Here is a 24711-nt window from a genome sequence, read left to right as displayed (position 1 = left end):
AATAATAGATAATTCACAGTTAAGTGTGAAAAACCCATCCACAGTATTAGAAGTAAAAATAATTCCCATGTAAACAACACACTCCTGCATATGGCACAGACTGGATTTTTTATATATCAATGCAAAAATCTTTAATAGGTTGCCAATATCAGGGAGGATATTGAAAATCGCCAGATATCTAAAAAATAAAACAAAAAAGGACCTTACTACCCATTCCTATATTTATCAGAATATTTGGGCTTAGGAATGTAAATTCCATTTAACAATAATGTTTGCATTAAACAGGTTACACCTTTTCCAGTATATAGACAACTAATAGTTTTCTCTGAAGTGTCCGTTTAGTGCAGATACACACTACAAGATGTGGAAAACCCAAGTAGCCAGAGCGATGGAAGTGTTCAGTCTATGAACAACAGAACAATGCTATCTGGATTTGCTATGAATAAGAGAACAATACTTCTTGGTTGCATGACTTGATGCGAGTGTACTGTCCATCACAGTGTAGTAAAAGGCCTTGGCCTGGTTGTAGTGATGCCCCACCAAGGTTGGGAGCATTACTTTGAAGTTGTTGGCAATCCCGCAATGTGGTGCAGAGATAGCACTCAGTGAGAGCCAGTGGTTTGTGTGTGGCAAGTAAGTTGCTCCTTGGACTGCAGAAGCAGGCAGACATCATTTAGACAAGCCTGGTGCACTCAGTGATGGGAGCTCTTCGCTAAGAAACAGTGCCAAGGTGGCTATGAGGAAGTGTGATTGTGCTCTGTGAGGAGAGCTCTGTACTAAAGATTCATGACTGGTGGCAGAGAGACAGTGCCAGTGCTGGCAATGACACCTGTGACAAGATGTTTGATCCCAGGATGTGTGGCAAGCATTGAAGACTTGTAGTAAAATGATCCCATGGTTTTTTTTTTACACTGGTTTGTTTCGTTGTGATTATCAGAGTGTGTGTAATGAGCAGCAAGGAAAGCAGGCCATTTCTGCTGCACAGCAATCCAAAGGGTAGTCGAATTGTAGGTGCCAGTCATACAATGCTACCATCTATTAAATCAATTAATTTACATAAATACTTAGGATGGAGTGGTAGATAAAAATAGCACCTGGTTAGTGCAAAAGGAAGAGCAGTGGTCTTCCTTTAAGTACTTACTTTTCTTTTCTACTAATATATACAATATCCTGATTTTTCAGGGGGTGTGGAATCTAAAAATAAATCCTGTAATTAACAGTGTGAATAGATTTGTGCTAATTGTAAGCAATTGTCAGTATAGTTTACAAAACTTATCTGCAGTGGCTGATTATGACTGATAATTTATAACTCCACTTCCTCCAAGCACTTGAAGGATCTCTTTTGTACTGGGATGGGGTGTAACGCTACATGTGAATGAATGCTAACATGAGCTACATGAATCAATATAACATAGAATCCAGTCGGCTCACTCTGGTCCGAAAATATACTTTTCCTTTGGCATGAGGTGCCCAAAGAAAAATACTGTATGACACAATAGAACATTTCATAGTGTCATTAACACTGACAGCAAATGATATTGCAATTGTAGAGGTATCCACATTTGGGTTTTGTGGGAAGCTATTAATATGTACCTACCAAGAGAGCTTCCTGTGTACCATGATTCTCAGTAATATAGAGGCTTCTGCCCCTCTGATTGTGTCACCTTTATAAGAAATTTGAAGGCCAGTGTGAAGAGAATTGTTTGTAAATAACTGTATGCACTATGGTATTTTGCAGTTGTCAGTCTATTATTTATGGACCAAGAGCACAACTCTCCAGAAAGGAGTTTCCCATATCATTCAGTGTGTGATTTGTATTTGTAATATTATGTCCTTATCATCTGCAAACAGAAAAACTTGAGAATTATCTGCTAAATCTTAATACAAGTTGTTAACATAGGTCAAGAATAAAAGTTCAATGGATGTAGGTGAAGTGAACACCCCATGTAACAGCACCCTGGGTAGATGTTAGTTCACTTCCTGTTATATGATACTGTAATGCACATGTAGAAACTAATAGTACAATCTTTCTACTCCGTACTGTCCATTGAAGACCTGAACTGTATTAATGCCCTACTACTGAAACCAAAACATCGTAAATTATGTAATAATACTCCACTACATAGCCAGTCAAAAGCTTTTGTTAAATCACAGAAGATCTCCAAGAGCAACAATTTGTCTTAAGTTCTGACAGAACCCTAATAATTTAGGAGTAAAGGTAACAACTCACCGGATAATAGAGATGTCGATTCGTTGACAGGCACACATGCAAGACTGAAAACTTCACTAGCTTTTAGACAAATCTTTTTTTGAGCTTGAAAAAAATTCTCATCTGAAAGCTAGCAAGTTAATCAGTCTTGTTTGTGTGCCTGTCAATGACTCAATTCCTCTTTCATCCAATACGTTATTACATTTACTCCTAAATTATATATGTACCAGCCTTTTACCTGCGGCTTCACTCATATGTTTCTATGTCGCTTGTTTTGCACATATCTCCTCCTCCTGCTTCTCTCTGTCCATCACCGCCACCTCCTCCCTCCTCTGACTATCTCGTTCTCCCCCCCCCCCCCCCCCATCTATGTCCATCTCCTCCTCCCCCTCTCTGTATCCATCTCCCCCTCATCTCTGTTCAACTCCTCCTTCCTCACTTTCTGTCCATCTCCTCCTGCTTATCTTTCTGTGCATATCCTCCTTCCTCACACTCTGTCCATCTCCTCCTCCCCCTATTTCTGTCCATCTCCTCCTCCCCCTCTTTCTGTCCATCTCCTCCTCCCCCTCTTTCTGTCCATCTCCTCCCCCTCCCCCTCGTTCTGTCCATCTCCTCCTCCCCCTCTTTCCATCCATCTCCTCCTCCTCCCCCTCTTTCCGTCCATCTCCTCCTCCTCCCCCTCTTTCTGTCAATCTCCTCCTTCACCCTCTCTCTGTCCATCTCCTCCTCTCGCCTCTGTCTGTCCGTATCTTCCTCTCCTCCCCTGTCTGTCCTCCTCCTCCTCCTCCTCCTCCTCCTCCTCCTCCTCCTCACCACTCTGACCATCTCCTTGTCCTTGCCACTCTGACCATCTCCTCCTCCCCCTCTCTGTCTGTTCCACCACCTCACTGTCTGTCTGTCTCCTGTTCTGCCACCTCCTCTCTCTCTCTCTCTGTCCAATTCATCCTCCTACCTCTATTAAGCCATCTCCTCCACCACCTCTCTTTGTGTATTTGCTGCTCCCACCATTATTTGTCCATCTTCTCCTCCCTTCTTTATCTGTTTCATCCTATACCCTTCTCTCACTATCAATCTTCTCTTCCCCCACTCTGCTCAGTTAATTATGTCTGTCCCTCAACATACAGTGCATTCTCTTACAATCCTCACAACTCACCTGTCATGCAGGGAGGCCTAGAATCAGGGATTAGCAACTCTCTCCACCCATAATTCTGATCCCATGGGAGCTAGGCCGTTCCATCGCTCATAGCACTGCTTCCCATATAATAAGTAGTATGTGTACCAAATTGTTGAAATTGCTCTAGCGACTTAGGAGGATGTATGGGACATGCACATGTGTACGTATGCACACACACACACACACACACACACACACACACACACACACACACACACACACACACATTCATTTTTATGTATGTGTATTATTACTTTGTGAAAATGGGGTAACAATCGTACACTCCTATTAGTTAGAAAAATCATGTTTTTTCTTTTTTTTGTTTAGGGTCCACACCATTGAATATTTAAATACCAGCTGAGAAACCTGGTGTTGCCTGGGCATTTATTTATAGCTGTGCCTGAGACTTTGTATGCATGGAATTTATTTTTTACTTGTAAAGCTTATTTGTATACAACATTTGAAGTAGTATGATTGGGGACACAAATGAAGAGCTTGTTTTCTTCATTAACACAGGAGAGACCACTTAAAGCTGGTTGTGCAAATAGCAGTTGACACAAAGGTTCACACCTGCAACACACAGTGTTTGCGCTTGTTCTTTGTTTATGATCATGACGTAGCATAAGCTCACTGGGGACTATACACATTTAAAGGTAAATGGTAAATTTATTATACACAAAGCAAAATTGGTAAATATTTTTATCCTATCCAAGTAAGTACTTGTACAGATTGTGGTGCTTAATTCTGTCACTGGCATAAACTTTCCAACATATGTCTGTCACTTAGTTTAAAAAAAAAAAAAAAAAGTAACAGTGCCTTCTATTGGTTCTTTGATGTAGTACAAAACTAAAAGCACCATCTGTTGGTGCTTTGGTGCCTATGCAGTGATGTTTAAACATCTGAACTACAAAGCTGAGCAGACAACTTTAGATAGAACTTTAGATTTTTTTTCCGTATTGGAATTATGATGAACTAAGGCCTATATTTAGCCCCAAGCTACTCTAAAGTTTCTTGTGGAAACCTGATAAAAATTCATTTACTTGTTTTGGAGATTAGCATGTTCAAACAGATGACAGATACAACAGTTTTACAGTTTTATTATTAGTGTAGATATAGATGTATGGAAAAATACCTGGCTGGAAAGATGTGCTATACATTTAATTAAGGAATCTGTTAAATAATTATCGTATTTGGTTTATGATCTTACTCTTCTGAACTTAAGTATTGCCTCAATTTACTTGCTATTAATCTGCAGTAGCTGTATTTCCTGTTAATTCTTCACAGATATTTGGCAAGTAGAATAGCCAAAATCATTTGAAAGTTTTACCTTTTGTATTACTGTCAGTAACTTTTCTTCCCACCCATTTCAACAAACTGATAACAGAAATTTGCAATTTGTTCCCTAATACTATCCTCACTATTTTCCACTATTTTTAAAGTTTTGTTCTGATGTTTATGTTCCCTATATGCAAAGCCCTTACCCCTGTTGCATGTGACTACATCTATTAAGATAGTAGAGTATTTTTGGCAACAAGCTACTGCAGGTGGTACTTAAATGTACTGCACATGTTCATAAGGGTCCTACGTTCTTATTAGATTCTTACATCTTATGATACAGACCTCTACCTGTCATCACTGAAAATTGTTTTTCACGTACATTAACTGAAAGCAGCTTTCATAGAATGAAATATATATTGTACACCTCTTCTTGATGCTAGTCCTTCAAGATTTAGTGATGATTACTGGCTAAATTCCTTGTGTATCTGTGTACTCCTAATTTCTTTCTTCATACCACCCAACCTAGTGAGTGATGCTTCATGCCCTGATAACTCATTGATAACTGCATCCTCTCTGAACATATCCGGTAATGAGATTTCAATGAAAACCCTATCAGTTGCTGTGTCTGTGTGAAAACAGTTGAGAGTAAATGATATGAAGAAAGATTTCCTACTTATTTCTTCTTACACTCTTTTGTAAAGTCAGTAGTGAAGGCCTAACATGGTTTTACGCTAGCGAATTTCTAAGTGGTAGTCAACATAGTTCCAAGTTTCCTCAGAAGATCATGAAGTTAGAACCAGGGTCTGTGTATAAGTCACTGTTGCTAAAAACTGTATACTGGTTAATTCTGGCTTTACTGCACAGCACTTGTTCACAACAAAATTTTGAAACATCAATCGTGAACAAAGTGTTGTCTTTGGCATAAGCAGTAGCCCCTCCATTCTGCAGAGTTCTGGGAGAAGAGTTATCTTTATCTGTGCAGAGGATGTTTTATTATCTCTGCATTTCAGAGTTGACAGACTATGAGAATTAAGATCTATGTTTAGTTCATTGACCTTTCCTTGCAGTCCCCCTTATGATCTAATGAAATACCTGCTGTGCACTGCTGTCTGCCTATTCTGTAATCAATAATGAATTTCAGTTATTGCAGAGACCCTCAACCAGCAACATCTTCCAATACATATTTAGAGCAGGTTGCACCCTGTAAAACCCCACATACTGAAGGCAGAGTTGGTATCTGCCCTATATGGATTATGCTAGTCGTCATCAGAGTAATCTTCAGCTGAACATTAATTCACTTCACAGCACCATTACTGTGTACCAAAGCAACTGTATAAACTACTCACTGGTGCAACAGACCTCGAAAGATATCTTTTCCATGGCACTGGCAATGTCATACACACCTTCCTTTACAGCTGTGGGGGCAGTGGAACCCAGATGGAATGGGAAGAACAAAATTGAGACAAAAGTTGGGGAGGCTTTAGCAGACCCAGGGGTCGGTGGAGAGAAAGATAACAAGTGTCCTGGGTGAGATGTTCATGATGATGACATTGATGATGTGAGACAGACAAATTAACAACAAGCAAATAGATTCTGAATAGTGGCCAAGTGAGAAAACAAGATGGTGTGGTAATGTTGTAGAGAGGAATCGGAGTTCAGGCATGATGGCTTTGATACACAACAGCAAACACCAACCTGTTGGATCACTGGCCATGTGCCCATGTTTTTCTCAGCCACAGTGAAAGTTATTGGCTCAAGTGATTAATTGCATGTGGTGCTATCTTGGTGCTGGCAGCACTTCATTGCCTGTCAGCTGTCTAATTGCATTTTTATGGCATTCTTTCAAATTTTGCAGTTAGGGGTCCCAGATTTCCCCCCCCCCCCTCCCCCCCACCTACACACACCCCACCACCTCTTGCAGAAATGTTTGTGTACATACATAAATGCCCCTGGACAGTGCATCAGGAGTTGACTTGTGGTGGCTCTGCTACAGATCCGAATACGGGTTGTGTGGTGGGTGGCCTTCTGAGATGCAGAGATGTGGGTGATGTGTTGGGTCATGGTCGTATTAAGATGAGGTAAACGGCAATGCCCAGATCGCTATCAACGTGACAGGGGCAGCCTTCAGGTTGCAGGCTTGCAGGCTGAGTCAATTTGTGGAGTTCTGTGCAATGGTCACTGTAGCACACCGATTCCTGATCCCAAGTAGCCCGCAGTTGCCACTGAATAGGTAATCGCTGAGGATGCGGTGTGGGTCACAACTGCAGGGACAAAGAAAACTACTCCTGGTACCACTCGAGCTGCTGCCTAGAGAACAGTACCAGTCAAGTAGGTGGACCATACCAAGTAGTTGCATAGTGCTGAAGCAGCAGCTTTGGCACATGTGGAGGCACTGCATTTTGGTGTGTCCATGTTGTGTATGCTGTATTTGAGGCCTAATGAGGTTATTCGTCATATTCCTAGACGACAGGCACGATGATGGCAGTAGTCGCAGGCATCTTAGCGATGGTGACTACTGGTGCCATGGGGACTGTGGGTGTAACGGCATAGGACAGGGCGCCAGCTTAGTCTGCAAAACCCACTTAGCTGGTGGAGGCACACAGTGTGAGTGCTTAGCCCAGGCCATAGTTGGCTGATTGGTGGCAGCAGTGTGGTAATGGATGACAATGGCTTGCACGGTCTGCTGTAAGCTGACGTGACCCTCAGGCTAGAAGCTGCAAAATATGTGACCAGTATAAAAACAGCATATCCACTGGCTGTGGCAGGGGCGTATGGTGGTGAGGTAGCATTTTGAAGAATGCAAACAGCGGTACCACAAGCTGTGGGGACAGTAATGGCAATGTGTTTGTGATGGCTGACACTGCACTTGATGAGGGTGGTATCTCCACAACCACCTCATGTGTCACCATCACTGCAATTTTGGAGGCAGTGGCAAATTCCATTGCTCTGGTGCAGAAGACAGTGGAGAGGAGCAAATGCTTGTTGGACATGCCTGCAACCATGTGACGTTGATCCATGTATTATCAATGATGAAGGTAGATTTTCCTGTAGAGAACAGTTGTCAAGCTGAAGCCACATCCTGTCTGTTGACTGATGTACCCAACTTCTGTCAGAAATACATCCACTTCTCTTATTGGTGCCACAATCCTTCAATATGGCAAAGAGTGTATGGAGGTTTTTCATTTGCCCGTATTGAGAGGCTGATATAACAGAGTGTCTAAATAATTTGTGTGAGCTGAAATATTCAGTGCTAGCTGCTCCAAGTACCTTTGGAAGATTGCAGTGGTAGATATGATGTCAATTTTATTTGTAAATAAAAAAGGCACATTAATTGTAGCCATGTTTTGTGAGTCTTCATCTTAAGTAAGCTGTAAACATGCATATTCCAGGTCAACTTTTGAGATACAATCTCTTCCTTGGAGTTTGATATCAAGGTCTTCTGACCATGGAATGTTGTAAGACTCTATTGGCAATTGTGCATTAGTCATGGCCTTCAAATCTGCACATAACTGGAATGAGCTGTCGGATTTCTGAATGAGCAGTGGCATGAAACATGTACTGGATTCAACAGGTTCAGTTACCCAGCCTCCTGTTCAAGTTTTCATTTGATTACTGCTAGTAGGGTGAAAGGAAGAGGTATTGCATGGAATGGAAGGCACTGCATCTGGCTGGAGGGTGATGTGAGACTTAAAAGTCTGAGTCACACCCCAAGTCCAGTTTAAGTATACCATATATGTGGACACAGTACAAGGGTTGTCCACTTTCTGGAATGGGACTGCATCTGACATATTTGGACCACACTGGAGATAGAAAACACAAATGATGTGAATGTGTTTAAGCCACAAATGTTGGTAGTTGAAAGATGATAAGCAATGATAAGAGTTTTGGCTGTGTGCTCTGTTTGCACTCCACTGTGACAGAGATCTGATCCTGAAGTCTGCTGGGACTACTCTGTAAGCTACCAACTTAGGAGAGCCTAATTGTGCATACATTGCCCAATTTTTCAATGAACTTTAGTTCTGGTGTCCACTTGAAAATGGACATCCAGATTGGAAATCCTGAGAGTTAGGAAAAATTTCTGTGCAAGAGGATCACCTGTGGGTGCACAGATTGCAGCATGTGTATGGTTCCTTGCAGTGCGTGTGCTGCAGGATTGTATGATGGTGCTGGATTCCAGCTCACTGACTTGAGGTGCCCCTCTTTTCCACAGTGTGTGCAGTGCCATCCAGTGATCTGGACAGGCTACTCGTGGTCTTAGTACTCAATGACAGGGTGCAAACAGAGGTTCAAATGTCATGTATATGTACGACTTTGATGAATCAAAATGATGTTGTAGTCTGAGGTTCACCCTCCATAAGTTTTTGTAGGTCGAGCCCACAGCAGTGTCTGGACTGCTGCAACTTGTGATATTGCATGAGAAGTTCGTTAGCTGTCTGTGTGATTCTGAACAAGTATGCAAAGTGTAAGATGTCCTCTAGCAAGGTGTTGTCAGTTTTTAATGCAGCTGTGAATACCTCTAGATTTTGAGGTCTTTCAGTGATATCATGAGTCAGGGTATCAGCATAAGAAACCTTGCATATTAGATTCGTACAGGTGGAATCAGATTTGTAGCTTGGCCCTTGCAGATCTGTTAGCCAAGAATGCTACAGTTGTTGTGGCTATTTGTGGTAGTGGTGGAACTCTAGCCTTGAGACAGCCACATGATACATTTGGGAATAGTCATTAGTCTATGTCCATAAATGGGAGAGCACTTGATTAGACAGTAGTGCTAACTTGCTGTGTAGGAAAATTATGTTTGGTTATGCCCATGACAAAAACAATGACTACCACTGTGAGTCATTCGTGACCTGAAATGATATGAAATGTTGTTTTGGACTATCCAGCTATGTGTCCCTGTTGTACTTTGCATCGTTAAAAGTTGGATGTACTGGATGATGAATGTACCTGGTGCCAAGTGCACTGAGGCCTGGAGTGATTGGCCTTCCTGTGCTGTATGTATATCTACCAGCAACTGACCAACTTGTGTAACAGTTCCGTCTGTTGCTGTTGCTGCAGCAGCTGCTGTTGTTGGTTCAGAAGGTGAATCATTGTAGATTCCATCATGCTGGATAATTTCTGTTTTCCTTGTTACCACAGCTGTAGCTGCAAGGTGGCAGAATCTTGGATGGAGTGGGAGAAATCAACTGGAAAATGAAGTCTGGGTTGACCAAGCAGACCCAGAGGTTGATGGAAAGAACAAACAAATTGTGTTCTGGATGAGATATTCATGACTGTGACAAGTGACAGACAAGTGATCAACAAGCAAACATATTCCAAAGAGTGACCAGGAAAAACCAAAAAGATGTGATAATGTGGTTGAGATAACTCAGAGTTCAGGCCTGTTGGCAATGATATACAATAATAGCAAATATGAGCCTGATGGATCACCACCCATGATGCTGTATTTATCACAGCTACAGTGAGAGAGTTATTGGCGGGAGGATTCAAATGAGGAATTACAAGTGGTACTATCTTTGCGATGAAATTTCTTCAGAGGTACCGCCTATCAGCTATCTGAGTCCATTTCTACCAACTGGCATTCAGATTTGTCAGGCTGGGATACCAGACTATTCTTACCTAGATTATTGCATCACCATCCTCCTCCGAAAAGTACTTAAGTGTTGTTCTATATCATCTGTCACCTGAGTAAGGCCTACATTAGGTTTGATTGTAGTAGAGATGTGCTATTTATTTGCTAATATTTCCTTTAGCTGACAGCATACATTGTGCTCATTGCTACTACCTAACAGCAGTTTCTCAATACGCTCTTCTATTCTAGATTTTTTTTCACTGTATTTGAAGTCTGATGTATTTTCCTGCACCTGCAGCTACACGAAGCTCCTCTCCACTGCTGTGGGCAGTTTTTTTAGGTTAGACAGTCTTGGGAAAGATCAAAGAGAGCTCCAGTCTCAAAGGGTACAGGGCAAAGAAATGACAAGAATAGACCAAGCAACAGTCGGTATTGTTGTTGTAAATTGTCGCAGTATCAGAGCTTCAAGTGCTGATAGAAAGCACTGAAGCTGAAATTGTTATAGGAACAGAAAGCTGGCTAAAGCTGGTGATAAATGCTGCCAAAATTTGTACAGAGGTGCAAACCGTGTTCAGAGAGGACAGATTAAATAAAGTAGGTGGTGGTGTGTTTGTGTCTGTTGGTATTAGTTTATCTTGTAGTGAAGTTGCAATAGATAGTTCTTGCGACTTATTATGGGTAGAGGTTATACTCAACAGCCGTACCAAAATAATAATTGGCTCCTTCTACCAATCCCCCCAACACAGATTATATAATAGCTAAACGATTCAAAGAAAACTTGAATCTCATTACAAATAAGTACCCCACTCATACAGTTATAATTGGTGGAGGCTTCAATCTACCCTCGATTTGTTGGTGAAAATACATGTTCAAAGCCGGTGGAAGACAGAAAACATCTTCCAAAATAGTACTAAATGCTTTCTCTGAGAATTTCTTTGAACAATTAGTTCATGAGCCCACACAAATTGTAAATGGTTGTGAAAACACACTTGACCTCTTAGCCACAAATAATCCTGATCTAATAGAGAGTGTCTTGATGGATACAGAGATTAGTGAACACAAGGTCATTGTAGCGAGGCTTAAAACCATATCAACCAAAACCACTAAAAATAAATGCAAAATATATCTATTTAAAACAGCAGGTAAAAATTTGCTTGATGCCTTCCTAAGAGAGAGTTCCCATTCCTTCCAAGCTAATTATGTAAATGTAGACCATATATGGCTCAAATTCAAAGATACAGTATCGACAGCAATAGATAGATTCATACCACATAAGTTAATAAGAAATGGGACTGATCCACCATGGTACACAAAACATGTCAGAACACTGTTGCAGAAGCAACAAAAAAAAGCATGGCAAATTCACAAGAACACAAAATCCCCAAGACTGGCTACATTTCATGGAAGCTCGAAATTTAGTGTGGATGTCAATGCGAGATGCTTTTAATAGTTTGCACAATGTAACATTGTCTCAAAATATGGTAGAAAACCCAAAGAGATTCTGGGCATATGTAAAGTAAATCAGTGGCAAAAAGCAGTCAATACTGTCACTGCGCGATTGTGGTGGAAATATTACCGATGATAGTATCACTAAATGCAGTTTTTGGTAATTCTTTCACAAAAGAAGATGAAGTACACTACTGGCCACTAAAATTGCTACACCAAGAAGAAATGCAGATGATAAATGGGTTTTCGTTGGACAAATATATTATACTAGAACTGACGTGTGATTACATTTTCATGTAATTTGGGTGCATAGATCCTGAGAAATCAGTACCCAGAACAACCAACCACCACTGCTCATAATAACAGCCTTGATACGCCTGGACATTGAGTCAAACAGAACTTGGATGGCGTGTACAGGTACAGCTGCCCATGCAGCTTCAACACGATACCACAGTTTATCAAGAGTAGTGACTGGTGTATTGTGACAAACCAGTTGCTTGGCCACCATTGACCAGACATTTTCAATTGGTGAGAGATCTGGAGAATGTGCTGGCCAAGGCAGCAGTCGAACATTTTCTGTATCCAGAAAGGCCCGTACAGGACCTGCAACATGCGGTCGTGCATTATCCTGCTGAAATGTAGGGTTTCGCATGGATCGAATGAAGGGTAGAGTCACGGGTCGTAAAACACATCTGAAATGTAACGTCCACTGTTCAAAGTGCTGTCAATGCGAACAAGTGGTGACCGAGATGTGTAATCAATGGCACCCCATACCATCACGCCAGGTGATGCGCCAGTATGGCGATGATGAATACATGCTTCCAATGTGCGTTCACCGCGATGTCACTAAAAACAGATGCGACCATCACGATTCTGTAAACAGAACCTGGATTCATCCAAAAAAATGACGTTTTGCCATTCGTGCACCCAGGTTCATCATTGAGTACACCATCGCAGGCGCTCCTGTCTGTGATGCAGCGTCAAGGGTAACCGCAGCCATGGTCTCCGAGCTGACAGTCCATGCTGCTGCAAACGTCATCAAACTGTTCATGCAGATGGTTGTTGTCTTGCAAACATCCCCATCCGTGGCTGCACGATCTATTAGAGCCATGCGGATAAGATGCCTTTCATCTTGACTGCTAGTGATACGGAGCTGTTGGGATCCAGCACAGCGTTCCGTATTACCCTCCTGAACCCACCGATTCCATATTCTGCTAACAGTCATTGGATCTTGACCAATACGAGCAGCAGTGTTGCGATACGATAAACCGCATTCACCATAGGCTACACTCCGACCTTTATCAAAGTCAGAAGCGTGATGGTACACATTTCTCCTCCTTACACGAGGCATCACAACAATGTTTCACCAGGCAACACCGGTCAACTGCTGTTTGTGTATGAGAAATCGGTTGGAAACTTTCCTCATGTCAGCACATTGTAGGTGTCGCCACCGGCGCCAAAGCTAATCATTTGCATAGCACAGCATCTTCTTCCTGTCGGTTAAATTTTGCATCATCTTCGTGGTGTAGCAATTTTAATGGCCAATAGTGTAAATATTCCAGAATTTGATACCATAAGAGCTGTTAGCATGAGTGACATAAAAGTAGATATCTTAGATGTTGCGAAACAACTCAAATCACTTAAGAAATGCAAATCCTCCAGTCCAGATGGTGTACCAGTCAGATACAGTAACACTTTTCTTAGCAGTCATATACTTCAATTTGCAGTACGATTTTGGAGCATATACTGTACTTGAACAATATGAATCTCCTTGAAGAAAATGACTTATTGATATATAGTCAACACGGATTCAGAAAATATCATTCTTGTGCAACACAGCTAGCTCTGTATTCCCGTGAAGTAATGGGTGCTGTTGACAAGGGATCTCAGATCAATTCCATATTCCTAGATTTCCAGAAGGCTTTTGATACTGCTCCTCACAAGCGACTGTTTATCAGATTGCGTGCATGTGAAGTATTGTCTCAGTTGTGTGACTGGATTTGTGATTTCCTCTCAAAGAGGTCACAGTTCATAGTGATAGACAGTAAATCATTGAGTAGAACAGAAGTGGATCTGGCGTTCCACAAGGTAGTGTCTAGGCCCTCTGCTGTTCCTGATTTACATAAATGATCTAGGTGATAATCTGAACAGCCCCCTTAGATTGTTTGCAGATGACGCTGTAATTTACCACGTAATAAAATCATGAGATGATCAATTCCATTTACAAAATGATCAAAAGAGAATTTCTGTATGGTGCGACAAGTGGCAATTGGCACTAAGCAAAGAAAAGTGTGAGGTCATCCACACGGGTACTAAAAGAAATCTGATAAATTTTGGGTATATTCTCAACACAGTATATGTATCCAGAAGTCCCTCAAATTATTAATAAAATTTAACTGTGTGTTTGGTGAGCATCATTTGTTGATACTGTTAACATTGTGCAACACAACACTTCATGGAACAAATATTTCACACCTCACAATCTAAACAGAGAGAGCACATTTCCTACATTGCAATCAATAAAGAAGAGTCATTGGTGACCGGAACTTTCATCATGTTCCATAGATTCTGTCATCAGGTATGTTACAAAAGTCGTAGTATACATCCATGAAAGAGAAGAAACTGTCAGAAACTAAATTTGTATATTGTATAAACAATGAAATATCGTTGTGCTGTTATGTACTATTTGTACTTAAAACTTGGAAAAGCTGCTAATTTGAAGAAAGCTGCTGCTTCTTCAGATATATGTTAAGAACCTACTTGTTTCCCCGTGATATTAACTTTACAGTTATATGGATATATTGATATTTATCAAAGAATAACTGTCATTTACATTTAACAGCAGAGAGTCCAGGTTGTAATACCAACAATTATGGAAAGAACAGATTACCATTCACCATGAATATGACATATTGAGTTGCAGATGTGCACAACAAAAAGACTGTTACACATTAAGCTGTCAAAGTTTTCATCAGAAAAGAGAAACATATACGCATTCATGCAAGCGAGCACCTCTCAACCACCACACCCACGCACACACACACACACACACACACACACACACACACACACACACACGAACGATTGCTCTCTCTGGCAGTGAGGAGTAAAAGGATGTATGTTTCTCTTTTCTGATAAAGGATTTGGCTGAAAAAATTGTGTGTAGTAGTTTTTTCGTTGTGCCTGTCAGCAACTCAACATGTCATTTTTATGGTGAGTAGCAATCTATCCTTTCCATAATTGTTGTTGTTTCCATCTGTAATGACTGAGGTTGTTTGCAATGAGCATTACTGCTTTTCAGCCAGCTAACAGAACTCTTAACTCTTTATATCTAGGTAACCAGATAATTTGTGGAATGAATAAGTTATAAAGTATCACTGCTTAGAATTTGTAATGATTTCCAATGTCTTGCTTTATGTATGATTGAAGGTTGTTGAAAAATATTCGTATCGGAATCCAAAACTCCATTGCTAACTGTAGAGGCAGAGGCACAATGAAAATTTTTATTGCTGTATGTCTTATAGTGTGGCTGTATAAGCTACAGTCAATACGAAACATTTATTTTTCATATTATGAGAAGCAGATACAAGTACAAAGTAAATGTATTTGGAAGTGTGTGTAAGAACTCTGTGGGTAAAGTCTTTAAAGACACATGGTTATCTTCAGAGTGTTCACACTCCTTCCATTGCTGAAACGGAAGACATGCTTAATCTAACTTTTTAATTAATTTGTCTTTTTCTTGACTCTGTTTTGTTGTCTATTAGTTTGTTTTCTATCAGTTTATACTAAAGACAGCTTATCATAGGATATGACCATTAATGGCTTTCTTTGACTGGTCATTTTTGTTTGTTGAAAATTGCACAGTGTGAGCCTACGTGAGATTTAAGTCTTGACTGTTTGTTGTGAAACAGTTGTGCATCTGTTGAGGTATTGTCCTATCTGACTAGCACGACACATTCCATCTGTGATCTAAATGTCTTGACTCCTTCAGTCCAAGCTGAGGTGGGTCACACAGTGGGAAGACACTAGATTAGAATTTGGGAAGACAGGTCTGCCATCCAGATTTAGGTTTTCAGTAGGTCCCCTGTATTATTTAAGGTGAAATCTTCGATGGTTTCCTTGTGAAGGACATATCAATTCCCTTCCTCAGTCTGAGCCTGTGCTCAGTTTCTAATGATGCTGTCGACAGGACACTAAATCCCAATATCTCTTCCTTTTATCAACCCATATGATTACTAGAAGAATTAAATTGTGAAAATAAATGTGGGTGATTGTTGGCCTTTCAAACATTGTTTTTTTCTTCAAGACACAGTGAAAATTTTGATAGATCCTTAATTATTATTTCGTGGAACAAGTTCAGAGACTCTGGAAGCTCAATGTTAGCCTCTGAATTTTATTATTTTTATTGTTATTATTATTGTCATTACTACTGCCACAGCATTACAGCAGTGATATGTAGAAATGCCTTTGTATACTAGTTGTCACATGTGATATGTACTTTGCTAATAATGTTTTATTTCCGTTACAGTAATTGTTTTCTGTTTACAGGGTCATTCAAATTGGTGTTCCGGCTGGATTAATATTTCTTAGTCTGTCAGTGTTAGTTGACTCAGTATTTTGGAACAGATTATTATGGCCAGAAGGAGAAGTTTTATATTTCAATACTGTGCTGAATAAGAGTCATGAATGGGGTGTATCCTTTTTTTTAATGCTTTGGTTTCATTCGGATCATGTTCAGAATGCTCTCATAGTCATTGTTGATTTTTCTCTTATACTGTTCTGCTGTGGCTGCCTAAGTCCAGTGCCCCAGATGGTTGAGTGACTTGATCAAAACGAAATATTTTTCTATAATTTCCTCTTCAAACATTTTTATGATGAATGTTTTCTGAATTAATTTAAGTTCTAAAAAACTACGAAACAGAATTGCTAGCTGGTTTGTACTTTGAAGAGGCAAAGTACTTAGCACTGCTAATAGATATATGAAAAAGTACCCAACACTATCCTAGCTTTTGGAGAAACTTTTCTCCCCTTTTTCTCACAATTAAGGGCATGGGGAGGGGCGGGGAGGGGAGGGGAGGGGAGGGGAGGGGAGGGGAGGGAAGGGAAGGGAAGGGAAGGGAAGGGAAGGAGTGTGGTCCCTTCTCATAAAGGATAGGTCTGTGACTTGCCCTCTTTTTTTAACCTTTCCCTAATCTCTTTTTAACATTTTTGTTTACAACAGTGTATTTTTGTAAGCATTCGTAGTTTCTTGTGTTATTTTAGATGGGAACCACCTTTTCTCTGTGAACTGTAAATAAGGAAGCAAATGCTGCAAAAAATTATTTTTGTGTCTTTTATTGTAATTAAGACTGATTTCTATTTCCAGCAACAAAAATCACTGAGCAGAAAATGTACTAGGATGTAAGTGTAAGAATTCCAATATCTTCAAGGAACCCTCAGATCTATATGTTATTACTTATTTTGAGTAAATACATTATTTACGTAAGGTGTTGTTTCCGAGAAGATAATTCAATAACATAACAAGTAAAATTGCTAATGTTTATGCCAACACAATGGGAGATACTTCTAAGAGCAAAATATCCTCAGCTGAGTTGCGTGATTCTACATCTACACTCTACATGCCACCTTATGGCATGTGACATAGGGTACATTTTGTACCTGTCTCACTTCCCCTCTTCCCTGTTCCAGTTTCATATGTTTCATGGAAAGAACGATTGTTGGTAAGCCTCTGTGTAGGCTTTGAATATCTCTGATTTTACCTGCATGGTCTTTTCACGAGACATACATAGGAGGAAGCAATAGACTGACAACTCTAATAGGAACATAGACCTTTGGAATTTACCCATAAATCACACCATGATGCAGCATGCCTCTCTTCAGCATCTTCCCCTGAAATTGGCTGAGCATCTCTGTGACACTTTCCCATGTACTAAGTGAATGTAACAAACCATGCTGCTCTTCTGTGGATCTCTGTTTCCTCTGCCAATCTTATCTAGTGCAGATCCCAGACTGGTGAGCAATAAGTATTGATCGAATGAGGGTCTTGTAAGCTAGCTCTTTTGTGGGTGAACAACTTGTCCAGAGGATTCTTCCAGTGAATCTCAGTCTGGCATCTGCCTTACATGCAATCAATTCTACGTGGTATGTTTCTTTTATTAAATTGCTCCATACACTTACTCCATGGTATTTTATGGATGTGACTGCTTCCGGTGAGTGTTCTGAAATAGCATAATCATACAGTAATGAGTCTTTCTGCCTATTTATGCACAATATGTTACATTTGCTTAGGTTGAGGGTCAACTGCCTCTCCCTGCACCAAGTGTCAATTCTCTGTAAGTCTTCCTGCATTTTGCCACAGTTTTCTAGTAGTGTGATTTCTCTGTATTCAGGAGCATCATCCACGAAAAGCCTCATGGAACTCTCGATGTTATACACTAGGTCCTTTATACAAATTCTGAAAAGTAATGGTCCTATAACACTTCCTTGGCATACGCCTGGCATTACTTTTGAGTCTGAAGATTTCTCTATGTTGCCAATGTTCTGTTTGTGAGAAACTCATCAGTCCAGTCACATAGTTGATCTGATATTCCCTATGGCCATGTTCTGTTCGTTAGGCAGCAATGCAGAAGAGTATCCAACACCTTCCGAAATTCAAGGAATGTGGCATCAACCTGGGCACCAGTATCTACTGTATTTCGGTCTCTTGGATGAACAGAGCAAGCTGGATTTCACATGATCATTGTTTTTGGGACACACATTAATACCTATGGAGAAGATTTTTGGTTTCCAGAAATATCATAATACATAAGCATAAAACATGTTCCAAAATAATACAGCAGACCGATGTCAGAGTTATAAACCTATTTATGTTTTGTGTCCATTTTAACTTGTTACCCAGCTAGACCCACAAAAATTTTTATGGACAGTGTTTCATTGAGTGTATTGTCATTTGTGTCTAGCTCTGGTGCTAGTAACTCATTTTTACTTATTTGAAATTGTATAATATGGGTCTTTGTGAGTTTAAGAATTAAACAGTTTATTGGGAATCAATTCTAGGCCTGTTCAACTATCATCTGAACTGTTTCTGGTAGAGTTGAGTGTAGATCCTTCATAAGTGTGTAATCAGCAGATGTTAAAGTTTTTTTAACCATCCTTTAAAGTTAATAGAAAGCCATTTATGTAGATAGAAAACAACAGATGGTACAGTTTTGTGACATCACAGTTTGGAATTTCATGTTGCGTAGCATTCTTAAGTGTGAAAGGCAGAATAAGATGCATCAGATTTTGGCTTTGAGGAGAAGGAGGTGACAATTGGAATGTAATATCACTTTTTACATCACAAGCTTAATGTAGAAGATACCATACTGAATTTCATCCTTTGCAATTGAAGCCCATATTTTATGTCTTTTTAAGTTATAATGTACGACCTATGAAAGTATGCTGTTTCAAAGCACTGGCACAATGAGGATATCTCAAAAACACATTGTTTTTGGTACTATTTGTTGTAATAAAATGACATATCAGTCATTGAAGGCTCTTTGTATTCATGCTTTTCATATTATAACTCATGTATTATGAAAGTATGCCACTTAAAGGCACCGGCACATTGAACATTTATCAAAAACCTGTTGTTTTCCATAAGATTTTCTATTATCAAATGTCGGGTAATACCATATCTGTAATTAAAACTTCTGGAACAACTTAAGATAAAGAACATGGACAAATATATATACCAAATGTAGTATAGTGAATGAGATGTGATCTGTGAACTGTAAAGTTGCAGGTTTGAGTCTTGCTTAAATATCTTTTTATTCACCTTTGTTTTCTGAAAGTTTTTTGGGCTTTAATTTAATTCAGGAGTATTCCAGTTATGTCTTTATAAGAGAAGTTTCCATTAAGGAGTGAATTTGTTCAGTTTTATGAATGGATCAAGAAACATGAACCAGGAATTGCAAGACAGCTATCTACTTCACATTCTGATTCCCTTAAATTCAGTACAGTGTATACTCAAGACAGAGCAACTTGGTTAACATATGGACAGGGGAGCCAATTTGTATTTTAATAGACAGAATGAAAGAACAACAATGTTAATATACTGTTTGAAAGAACAACAATATTAGTATACTGTTAAAAGTAACAATGCACAATAGTCACTCTTTGGTGATTGGTAACTAAGCTAATGTAACTATTTTGTGTGTCCACTTTCATAAACAAACTCTGTGGTTTGCACACCAGATGTAACCAACAGTTGGTGCTGGATAGCACTGCAGTGGCAGATAATGTTGAGGAACATATTCTATGTAATGTACCATCTCATTTCTGTGCGTGCATTGAAACATTGGAAATAATGTTTCACATTCAGAAGCAAAGAGAGGATGGCTAAATTGTGAAAAGAATATGTAGAAGGAATGCATAAGGGAAAGACATTTCAGGGCAGTGTTATAAATAGAGAAGAGGACTTAGATGATGATGATGATGATTAGATTGGTGATGGGATACTGCAACAAGAATTTCACAAAGCATTGAAAGACCTAAATTGAAACCAGACACTTAGAGCAGATAACATTCCTTCAGAATTTTTAAGATAATTGGGAGAACCAACACTGATAACATTTTTCCACATAATGTGCATGATATCTGAAACAAGGATATACCCTCAGATTTCTAAAAGAGACTATCATCCAACTGTGGTTGTCAGACAAATAAACAAGACATTATCCTTTTCAGAGCAACTGTAGAACATACATTGCAGTTAGTTAAATGTAGATAAGATATCAAGATTTTATGTAAAATTGAGAGCAGAACTATATATCATTTCAGCCTGAAGTTATTGGTTTATATCCAAAGAACGGTCACGCATCCAGTCGTGTCCTTGCGTATCGCAAATCATGTAATAACAGTTGTCATAGCTCATAAACAATTCAAAATATTGAAGCAAAGGTTTTCTGCAAATGATAAAATACAATGAGGCACATTTGTTGTATGATAAATACTCAAAACTTTTTTATTCACTGAGATATAGAAGTAACTCGTCTGTAGGAGTGAGAACTCAGTGGCTCAGGATGCTTTCAGACATTGATAGCACTGTAGGAAAACCCACTTATATGCATCCACAGCACCTGGGGAACGGTGTAGCTGGACATATATACATGCCCACATAGTATGAGTTGAAAATGGTTTCCATGCACCTCAATGCATGTGTGTACATGCTGTCAGCATGTTCTATCTCACAAGTTCACATCGGCCAGGATGCATCCAAACAGTGTCAAAGGCAGCTTGAATACACTGCTCCAACATCTCCACATCTGGACTGGGCTCTGCATACAAGACATATTTGTGATGGCCCCATAACCAGAAATTGCACGGGTTGAGATTTGCTGAATGAGCAGGCCATGATTGAGATGCATCTGGACATTAACAGTGAAGTGGGCTTGAGCACCAACATGTAGCAGCCACATAACCGTTTGAATCATCAATGGCACTTCTTCCAGCAGGAGAGGCAAAGTCACCCACAATAAATTCTGATAGTTTGGCCTGTTAGGTGACGTGGAAGGAAGACTGATCCCAAAATACAGTCGCAAATTATCCCGGCCGATACATTCCGGCTGCATTGATGCTGATGATTCGCTGTCACCATACCACTGGAGTTCTGTGTACTATCCCACAGGTGACTGTTATGAAAATTGAAGATTCTACTCCTCGTAAGGGTGACCTCATCTGTGAATATGATGGATGGCACAAATCCCAGAATAGTTATTGCCTGGTGAAGTAACCAGTGGCAAAACTGCTCCAGATGTGGAACGTCTGTTGCTAGTAAGTCCTGCACAAGCTGTAAGTGATAAGGGTAATAACAGTTGTCATGGAGAATGTTCCACACGGTCATCTGGCTTACCCTGTACTGGCAGGCCAATTGCCTGGTACTGACATGGCAGTCACCTTCCACTGTGTTAATCACATTTTCCTCCAGGTCTAGTGTCTGAACATTTCGGGTATGTCCTTTATGATTTCCTGCTTCCTGAAATGATCCTGTTTCAAACTAACGGCAGAATGCTGTTGCAAACTTTGAATGCTGTGGTTGTTGTCGGTGGGGATAGGTCTCCTGATACAACCTTGCTGCCCGCCGCCTGTTGCCATTTGCCTTTCTGTAAGTGAACACCATGTTGGCAAGTTCCCGATTTCAATACTGAGCCATTATGTACATGCTGTATCACATCCACTACAAGGTGAGTCGGCAAGAGAAGTAAATTGGACACAACATTACCAATTACTATGGGATAGAGGGTGCTAGGGAATGATGTATGAGGAACAGTACCATCCTCTAGGTGGAAACCATGCATACTGTAACAGTGGCTGCATGTACAGCACATATTAGCCCCAAGTCTCTGTAACAAAGTATGACTGAATAAATGGTCTCTAGCAAGAAAACCATGCATTTCCGGAGGTAAATTCATTAGAACTCTTTTTCCATATCCTCTCATCAATCAATCCATAGAGTTTGTACAAGGTGGAAAAATTACCCTATATGAGATGCCACAATGATGACAGAGACTCAGCTGATATCCTCTCACATAGCCAAGTTTTAATCTACAGGCCATGTGGCTTGTACATTGTACATTTTGTCAACAAGTCACAATTGTCTCTCAGTTTCATTGGATACTCCTCATCTAAAGAGACTAGAGCATAGGGCTACTGGCATTTACCTGACATCTTGCATGAGAAATGGCTTTGTCCATCAGTGACCATGTGGTTGTCAACATGTTAAAGGAGTCCACATTAAATGGACTTAGCGCTAAAAACAATAAGATATTAAAATAATGCTTGAATCTGCATTTATGGATATGAGAAATATAATCTGAGCAATAAGGCACCCTTTTCACATAAAAGTTTCCATCTGTTTGGCCAGTCAGAGGATGTGAAGATCTTGACCTCTTATGATAAAATACTGCATTTTTCGTCCAATAAGATAGTCACAAACGTTAGAATTTCACATAAAAGTAATGATAATGTGATGACATTATAAAGATGAGGTATAGAACAACTTCTTGGAATACATTCAAAAGTGAGAAAATTTCAGAGTTGACAAGCTACGCTAGACTGTTGGGAGGTGGTGGTAATTATTTACACACTGAGTAAAAAGTTGTTTGTGTTTTTTCTTTCTTTTCTTTTTTTTTTCTTTTTGTCTACACAAAAGACAATAAGTAATTTTTGAAGGAAACAGAAGGTCCTTGAAACTAGATGTTTGCCTAATTTTTTATGCTGGAGGATTGAATTTGGATCAGAAAATCAGTGTAAATGAATGTAGATAGAATAGTAGAGCACAATGACATTGGGTCATCAAATTTGGTAGTTACACAATAAACAAACTAAAATATGTATTTTTGAGAATTTAACAGTATTCCTTAATAATAATTTCAGACATCACCTTTTCTGTGGTATTTCTACTCTGCAATTCCACGAGCAATGGCATTTTCTGTTTTTCTTGTTCCCATAGGAGCATATTATGATGAGAGGGTCAGGAAGCTAGTATTGCCTGCCATAGTTTTTGTTTTCCTTTTCTCTTTTCTTCCCCACAAGGAACTGAGATTCATAATATATGTGTTTCCTTTTCTGAACATTTCAGCGGCTAGTGCATGTCACAGGATGTAAGTAATAATACTTTAATTCTGGCTAGCTTTTACTGTAAAGATATATTATAGTCTGACAAATAGATATTTAATTACTCATTGTTGCAGTTTCGCCATTTTGAATGAGCTGTGCTTTAACTGCCTTTTAATATATGTTAGTTTTGGTTATGTGTGTAAGATCTGTTTGTACAGTTTGATTAACTGGTTAAAAACATTGTTTAGAACTTTTTATTTATTTCTTCTGGTAAATGTGGATTAAATCTGGATGTCATCCTACCTATTGTTTGTAAAATAATGTTCATATTTTTTCCATTTGATCCCCAAGAAATGTTTCCATTGACAAGAACTGAATGTATAATTGAGTAATAGGTAGATTCCAAGACTTACCAAGCGGGAAAGCGCCGGCAGACAGGCACAATGAACAAAACACACACACAGAATTACTAGCTTTCGCAACCGATGGTTGCTTCTTCAGGAAGGAGAGGGAAAGACGAAAGGATGTGGGTTTTAAGGGAGAGGGTAAGGAGTCATTCCAATCCCAGGAGCGGAAAGACTTCCCTTAGGGGGAAAAAAAGGACAGGTGTACACTCGCGCCCACACACACACACACACACACACACACACACACACACACACACACACATATCCATCCGCACATACACAGACACAAGCAGACATTTTATTTACATCATGAGTAATAGGTAGCTATGATACATTTTGTGCTTCACACTGGTGACAAAAATACAAGCAAATAACATATTAATGACATTCTCTTTTGCAATATGCTTGTTCCACTTTGCCTGGCAGTCAACATTTGTTCTCAAAATTTTGTATTTGCTGCACTGCACTGTAGAATTATCATCTATGTTTAATTTGACTGCATTATTTATCATCAGTAGTCTGACGTTAATGGTGTTTTTGTGTCCATTTCTCTACCATGTTTCTGGTACTTAATCTGTGATTACAATGCTGCTGTCTTTTTCTCCATGTTTAACAGGGTTTGGAAATTTGTTGATGTATAAAAAGGTCAGTCATGTTCATAAGATGCTACCCTGAAGACCTCTACGTTAATGTGTTTTGTATCTGATAAGTGTGTTGTGAAACAAACTTCATTTGAGACCTGTTCTGTCTGCACTCTGTACCCAATTTAATCCACTCATGTGCTGCTGCTTCTATCCTTAATTATTCAAGCTTCTTTAGCAAAATTACATGGTGAAGAGTGCCGAAAGCCTGAGATAGTTCTGAATGTATGCATATAACACAGTCATCATCATCATCTAGTGCAAGTACAATACAGTATTTGTAAATTCTACTACTTTAGAAACCAAACTCTGTGAGTATCCCTCAGAAGTCTGAGAGTTTTGGTCTGCCAAGGAAATAAGTTACTGTTTGCCACGATGGTAGTGTTGAA

General features: G+C 39.6%; 1 protein-coding gene across 2 annotated transcripts in view; it reads left to right on the top strand.

Moving 5' to 3' along the window:
- Positions 1 to 24711, top strand: part of LOC126267396 (probable Dol-P-Man:Man(7)GlcNAc(2)-PP-Dol alpha-1,6-mannosyltransferase) — a 134227-nt gene that overhangs the window by 47859 nt on the left and 61657 nt on the right. For both annotated transcript variants that reach the window (XM_049972597.1, XM_049972596.1), the window contains exons 6-7: positions 16225 to 16369; positions 23092 to 23318. In XM_049972597.1, the coding sequence (XP_049828554.1) occupies positions 16225 to 16369; positions 23092 to 23318 (372 nt within the window). The remainder of the gene's footprint in view (positions 1 to 16224; positions 16370 to 23091; positions 23319 to 24711) is intronic.

The sequence above is a fragment of the Schistocerca gregaria genome, chromosome 4, assembly GCF_023897955.1.
Source record: "Schistocerca gregaria isolate iqSchGreg1 chromosome 4, iqSchGreg1.2, whole genome shotgun sequence".
NCBI lineage: Eukaryota > Metazoa > Arthropoda > Insecta > Orthoptera > Acrididae > Schistocerca > Schistocerca gregaria.
This window is presented reverse-complemented; position numbering and strand designations above follow the sequence as displayed.